General features: G+C 39.7%; 1 protein-coding gene across 1 annotated transcript in view; it reads right to left on the reverse strand.

Moving 5' to 3' along the window:
- Window positions 1-1076: 1076 nt before the first annotated feature.
- kdm4b (lysine (K)-specific demethylase 4B) overlaps window positions 1077-7840 on the reverse strand; it is a gene marked incomplete in the record, with an annotated part of 53355 nt that continues 46591 nt past the window's right edge. The window contains 4 exon segments of the mRNA XM_014010778.1: window positions 1077-3253; window positions 5582-5674; window positions 6761-6880; window positions 7317-7499. Coding sequence (XP_013866232.1) covers window positions 2780-3253; window positions 5582-5674; window positions 6761-6880; window positions 7317-7499 — 870 coding nt within the window.

A 7840-nucleotide genomic window follows, 5' to 3' on the forward strand; every position in this document is an offset into this window, starting at 1 on the left:
AACATTATCTGCCTCCAACAGCATGACTCAACTTACATGGTTTGTTTGGTAAAAACTGTGCGAAGTTTTAGTTGCTCTTTACACCGCGAGGCTCTGCTCAGACGGCGGGTGCTCAGAAGAACGTCTCCTCTCCGTCATCTGCAGGAGTAGCTTGTGGACCCTTATGGTGCGTTCAAAGACGGCTTAGGAAAACCATGACCACATGTTAATAATGGATAAAACAGCTGTAACGGCTGAGAAAAGTGCGGGGGACATAGAGCACAGATGCAGGAAGTGCGGGGACTCAGGGAGACATGTCTCACGCATATCCCACATCCATTATGTCCGTGCCTTCACTGCCCAGGGCCCTTTAGAGACCGTGGGCCCCTGGGCAATTGCCCAATTGCCCATATGGTTAATCCGGCCTTGTAGCCACACCATTATTATGAAATGTTTTTATTTTTTATTAATAGAAGAAAAAGAAGGAGAACAAAAAAAAGTGAAATGTAATGAGAAAGAGTGAAAAAGAGATTAGAAGATATGTAAAATATATGTTGAGAAAACGCAGGACAGCACACCGGACTTCTCGGCTCCACACCTACAAAACAAAGATAGCAAAACCACAGCAACAAAAATGCATAACTATGTAATTATAATGACTATAGCCTTGCTGAAAATCATACCCATATACATATATAAATTTATACATAAACCTACCCTTACCTACATATCCTAACACAATTGTCTATTTTTGTTATTGTTTATGTTAATATGTAGTTAAAGTATATGTTTATCAAATAAAGTCTAATGTTACAACTAATCGGGGATCCCTTTAAAAACCAGTGCCAACCTGTGTAACAGAACAAAGACAAAGCTGCTGATCACACCTTGAGATTGATGAGGTACAACAAAGGTGTTACTACAAGAGGCTCATATTTTTTTCCCTTTCTCTGCTATTTATTAATAGATAAAAATGCAGCGTTGAATTTTCTTGATCCATCAAACATCATGTTAATATTTCAATTTAGTAAAAAAGCATGATTGTGTGGAAACAGCAGGGATGTCAATTTGGACCTTTAAAAGATGAAAACGTTATAAAAAGTTACGTAGCAAACCATGATTTATTTTACTGATGTGTCATTTCTGTAATCAGCAAAAATGTTGAAAGCGTCTCTGAATTTTCACTTTAAGCTTAAAGCATTTTTAGAATGACACAAAACTCACTGGTTGGCGACTATAACCCACTTTAATGCTCATTAATTATGGTTTAATCAATCTCATTTGGAAATCGGAGAAAGGGAGGAGTAACATGACATTTACAAATATGAATCCAAACAAGGCCTGTGGTATGTACATCAGAAGWGTGTCATGAGATATCAGTAGTTCAGGATTTTTGTAGCACCTATTTAGTACAGAATGAACATGTGCGAGAAAGAGACAAAAAAAATTATAAAGGACATTAAAATAAAAATGTGTATAATATTTAGAAAACCCACCAAAATGGAAGGCATCATTTTTCTTTTTCGGATTGGCCAAGTTTGTGGATTCATTTCTGAAAATTAACATAGAAAAAGTACATGAATAGAAAAAGGTAGATGTTACACATAGGAATTTACTGTAGAAATTATTACATGAAATTTAAACCAATGATGGAGTCAGATTTTAGGGTTCCTACTCCCCCCCCCCCCCAATTCATTTTTTGAAGAATTAGCATGATGGCTGTTAGAAGTGCTTTTAGCTTATATGTAACAACGAATGGAGATACTTTAACTGAAAAGTTCATATAAAAAATAAGCAAAATTGACAGAATATGTAGCATGTATTCATGTGCCCAATCATGAGGGACGTTACGCATGTCCTCGATCTTTAGAGGACCTGAACGTTTCTCACATGTAGGAACCCCTGAGATAGTTTGAGTGTAAAAAGTGGTGTCACCAAATGACATAAATACACAAAGATGCCATCTGTTCACTACTTTGACACATCTTCACAAAAACATCGATGCATCCTTCAGACAAAATCTACTAGTGTTTGCATTCAACACATTTGCTCTTTTACAAATAATCTTTCAATATTTGACTAAGACTTTTTAAATACTGACTTTCCGCTACAATACATTTCTTTTTTGCCCCAAACCCCCACCCACCACCCCGCAGTTACCTCTTGCAATTTCACAAGAACACACCTTGCCCGAAATATCCTGAAGATCAACAATAGATTAAGTCCACCAAAGAGTTTCAGCTGAAAAATAAGTATCTTGTTGCTGGTTACTTGAGTTAGCAAAGTTGAAGTCCACAATAACCTCACTGCAAAGAGGCTCCTATAACCATCGATTCCTATAGAAGGAAATGAAGAACTGCGCCGTTATCGAACAAATGCAACGAGGTATGAAGTTGACGCCACCCAGAGAATTATTCATATCAAGATGGAAAAAAAGGGTGAAGAAAAACAGCAGCTGGACAAAAATAAAAGCAATAGAAACTAAAGGAAAAACACACACACCAGTATTATTAAACTTAGAAAAAAGTACAGACAAAAAAACCCAACAAACAAAACGCTTTGCTCTTTAGCGGCTGCTTGCGAGCGAGCTAAAAGCACCACTGCAAATTTATTAACTCAAAAATAGAAAACATGCGACAAAAGAGTGCTTGTGAGTCTTTTTCCTTATTCACTCCTGCCACTCTCGACGCTGAAGGAGGAAATGTTTGTCCTATAAAACGGCATTCAGAGTCCGCCTCCTTCGGCTCGCCTCCTGCTGGCTTRGCTGCCGTCAGCCGGGTTAGGAGAACAGAGTTGGGTTTTAAAACAGGGGGCTGGGGCCGTCGTCCTGAGGGAAGCGGGAATGGAGGAGGCTCTCCATGTAGGAGACGTAGCCGCTGCTGGGCGTGTAGCTGTCGGGCGTGTGCTGGGCTGGGGGTGGGCTGGGCAGGAGGGGGTCAGAGTTCAAAGCGGGCTGAACGGGGGTGGACGGAAGCGTTAGCATGGGGTCGGAGACCGGGCAAGGTTCTGGAAGCGTGTTGGGGAGGGGAACATTGGTGTCCATAGGGGTCTCTGCATCCGTCTTACTGATGGTGACAGGAGCGGGGGCTTCCCGTTTGATAGGGTGGGTCTGAGGTGTTGTGACCGGCTGCATGCCAATACTGTGGTGCTCGTGTGCTGGTGCTCCTGCTACTGTGGCAGTCTGAGGTTTAGCTGAGCTGGAGGGCAGGCGGGGGCGCTTAGCTGCTTGGGCTTCATATGCTGAGGAGACCKCTCCCTGCGGTGTAGGGATGGCCTGAAAGCAGAAAGACCAACATTTAGATCAGACCAAGAAATTCTACTGACACGTCTCCTAAAGACCCCCACATACTCGGGYGTACTTCGGTCTGCGCGGACTCGAGGCGGACTCAATGCGGACCCGAAGGGGACGACTGCCGGACTGGTCCGCGCAGAGATGAACTTTTTACGTCCGCGTTGCGCACAATGGCATGTACTGTTCTGGGTGCGACACCAAGCTGATAAAGTTGAGAATCGGTGTCATTTGTGGACGAAATGGAGTCAAATCTTGGAAAGCGTCTCACGGAGGAGATTAGAAAACTTTATGACGCGTCAATGAAGGGATGTAAAGACTTTCAGCGAGCAACAAATTTGTGGGAGGAAATTGCTCAGATCCTGGGTAAGGTAGTACTTTTCTTTTCTTTTTTCTTTTATTGTTTTAAAGCTAAAATGCAAACTATCTCTTCCTCCTAATTAGGGATGGGTACCGAATTTGATACTTTTTAAGTACAGACAGAATTCTGTCGGTATTACCGAGAACCTATTCACGTAACATCAAACGGTACCATGTTTACGTACCTAAACGCATCCTTGCGACCGTATTGAGGTAAGAGTGGTGAGATTTCCACGCTTGTCCTGAACGCAGCATTGCGCAAGAGCGTAATGACATCACCAGCCGCTGGTAAACAGAGCTCAGAACGTAGCTTGAAAGCGAGCCTCACAGCGCGCAGCTCCTGGAGTTAAAGTCGCAGAACAAACCGTCTCTGAAATATCTGGTGGATTAAYTATCTTGTGAGCATGACGTTCGCTTGCTTAAATAAAGTACTGCCACTTTATGTCATCCGCCATTAAACAGAGACCGGCAGAGGAAAACAACAGAGGTGCCTACTGACAGTCCGAACGTGTCTGACCTGAAAGAGCACAAGCAGAAGGGTTGAAGCGTTGGACGCGTTTTGGATGCTCAAACTGTAGCTTGAATACTTTTTATTTACTTTAACTCAATCCTCTTTTGATTGTTTGATTTAAACTTATTTGCCTTCCATGGACCTCCATCACACAATTTTTCTAGCGGGTAAATGACATCAATAGAAATACGTGGAGCAATAAGACAAAACAGTCTTGTTGTTTTCAAAAGTTTTCACTTTAAAGAAATAAGTTACACAACTGATGTTACAATACAAAGAGTTGGATGTTGTCTTGATATTTGTWAATTTTATATATTGAGAAATATGTAAAAAAAATAAAAATAAAAGTTTATTATTAAAAAAAAAAACAACAACACCCACAAAGTACTGAAAATTGTTACTGTTAAGTACTGGTACCAATTCCCAGATACTGGATATTGGTACCGAATTGATTCAAATGTCAAAGTTACCCATCCCCACTCCTGATCCTTGACATCATGACTGAAAGTGTGAGGAATTAAAGAATTTGTCCGACGGTCAGTACGCTCAAGTATGAAGTCTCAAACATCCGCGGACAATATGCGTGGAGTCCACGTGGCTCATGGACTGCACACAGTACACCCGAGTACGTGGGAGCCTTAACTCGTGTCTCTTGTCTTAACAAATGTGACCTGCAACAAAGTCCTCGATCTAAACTCCTTGAAAATAATTCCTCTCCTGAGACCATCATGACCACCATTTTAAAGTTTTGGCCATCGCCATCTTGGTTTAATGGAAATCATGAGTGAGGAATGTGTCAGAGGACCTAAGGACACTAATGTGGTAACGACTTCTAAATCACAAGGGAGCCTTACGCTAATGCAGCCCCTGTTTATTGTCTCATTTGCCCTAAATGGACTGTAATTTAAAAAAGAAATGAGTTTGTGACGTGGAAGACATGAAACTAGAAACTTTGGCCATAAACTCATTAAAAATGTTTAGTAAAGTAATAAAACTAGGATTGGTTTTGAAGTAAGTTTTGCACCTTGTGATCTATGAGATTCAGGCCAGATGAAACTTTTTTTTATACCCCATCTTATGTGAACAATATAAAAACTGGTCAATTAAGGCTGTGAATTCAATTTTCCTGCTAAAGCACCAAATTATGAATATTTTTATTCTATTACAAAGACTATTTTTTGTTTTGGATTTGATTTTTTCATAATTCTAAATTAACATTTATTCTTTTACTCRTTCAAATAAAGTGAGAAATAACACTGGGGGTCCAAACATTTAAAGAAAAACCTAATGATTACAAYGAATTTAAAGTGTTTTTGCTTGAAATTGTTACAAGGTTTTTCCTCAAGGGCGGTTTTATTTTTTGTCCCAAAGTATGATTTTAATGTTGAACATATTTAGTGTAGTTTAGTGTAGGAGCAGCATATCATCAGGAAAACACTCACCAGTCGGTTCCGGACCCTTTTGGGCAACTCGTGCTCAAAGTGAAAGAGTTCAGATGCTTTAAGCATCTGCTGACTTTTGTCCTGAAACTCCACCTATGTGGATAAAACAAAAGACTGGGTCAATCATCGTGTCTTCTTCTGAGAAAACAACCAGCTGCAAGGAGGAGAGAACAAAAATCTAAATGTTTGTGAAAAGTTATTCACTCGACATCCCCAGCTTAAAGAAGAAAGCATCGGTAAAAGAAACGAGCATCAAGGTTGTGAGTGAAAACCTTCAAAAATGATGCCTGAGACTTAACCTGCGACTGTCTCAGCACTGCACAAATGGTTCCATCAACAACCTCGAGCTGCTGTGAAATTATCCTTGACCACTGAACCAAAGAAGCTCGTCGACTGGATAAGTGCCTCAGTTAAGCGCTCTAAATATAAACACAGGCTTTAACAAAACTCCCTGAAAGAGGAAAAGGTCAGGGTTGTGGCTCAGATTCTGATCATCTGGGRGTACATTCTTTATCTCAACACTAAAGCTTCGCTTCTGAAAGCAGAGAAAGACTTTTTAGGATCAAGTTTTGACAGGAAACAATAATGTAATAAAGACTGACAAATCAAACAAGGACTTGAAGGATTAATATAATTTTTTAAAACTCGTTTTTAGTAACGCTGTTTACTAAATTTTCCACATTTCATATCAAAATTCACCAATGATGTGACATCTCTCTGCTTCATTTCTGGGTGCCTGATAATGCTTTACTGTCATCTTCGGGAGCATCAGAGCTTCCTGTATGTTGATTAAAATCAAATCTAGAAGCTAAATGGTAAACAAATATAACCACTGGTACCAAATAGTCCTCAAGTCATATTACACACAAAACCTTTGAATAAGTCTTCTGGTAATAAAACTGTATCTAAATGCCATTCAGTGTTATAGTAGACATGAAAAAAAGTTTAATTATTATATTTGTTTTTAATAAACTCTTAACATGTTTCAAAGTAGCAGCAGGTCAACGGCAAAATATTTGGCTTTTATCCAATAAATGCGATAGTACTTCCCCTCAGTGTTCAGATATAAGTTACCTTCTATGTACATAAACATTTTTGTCTAAAAGGTGACTCTGGATTCTATATTCAACTGTCCGGCTACAGTAACCTGAAGATGTGACAYGCAGTGTTTTCACTCACCTGATAGAGCTTGTTGGTGTGCTGTTTGACAAAAGTAGCTTTGAGGATCTGACCGTCAGGTGTGCTGACCACAAGCTGGTCGCCAACTTTGGGAGGGCCGTGGCGCAGACAGTCGTGACTCTGGAGGAAAAGAGTGAAATGAGCAAAAAAAAAAAAAAAACATTATGAAAGTACAGTGAAAGAAATCAAGCAGACATACCAGATTACAGGACCTGCTAGTATTGTTTCTATTTTAAACTGCGAGCAGGTTTTACGTGTAGTTTAAGTTGCTCAGTTTTACCTTTGCTGAAATTAAATCAAATTAAATCAATACGTATAGATCCCACATGGTTATTTGTTCAAACTCTTTGTGGGTAAAAATTAATAATTTAAGGATTTATTATTATTAAAGACCTATTTGTTGCCAAAACACTGGCATTAAGGGTTATCTACATTTTTATTAGTAACTCATTTTCAAGATGCTCAGCCTACAAAGCATAAATCAATTGCTAGGATATCTTTTTTTAAGTTTCAGCTGTGAGTTCTAGGCAGGTTAAAGCGGAAAAAAAMCACTCACTGTGACGTTTTCTGGCAGCACGTTGTCACAGTAGGAGCCGTCTTCAAAGTTGACTTCGAAGAATGTCTGTGAGGCAGCGCCGATGATGGTGCAGGGGTAGAACCAGTTGTCAGCGTTGCGGCCGATTACCTTTTTACCCAAGTCCAGAATCTGAGGAGATTTACCGGTAGGTACTACTCGGGTCTAAAAGAAGAGAAAAAAAAAAAGAATCAGATAAGAGCACAGACCAGTATTAGGAGCTGTGTTTTTCTGTAATTAATATAAAACACATTTATGATCTTCTCCTGAAATCAAATAAACACCAAAATTTATTGGTGCAATTTTAGAACTTGTAGGAAAATATGCGTTGTTCAAAATGGTATGTCTGAATAAACAGGAATCCAACTGGATTTCTTCTTAAATATTTATTCTCAATCTTGTGAGTCCAAACAGGTACAGCACTCAGCAGGCTTCAGCGTAAGGCCTTGAGATAAAAACCCAAACAAAGCAGAGCAGCTCTGCTCTGAGCAGTGACTCTTCAACAC

This window comes from Austrofundulus limnaeus, unplaced genomic scaffold (genome assembly GCF_001266775.1).
Source record: "Austrofundulus limnaeus strain Quisiro unplaced genomic scaffold, Austrofundulus_limnaeus-1.0 Scaffold73, whole genome shotgun sequence".
NCBI classification, from domain to species: Eukaryota; Metazoa; Chordata; class Actinopteri; order Cyprinodontiformes; family Rivulidae; genus Austrofundulus; species Austrofundulus limnaeus.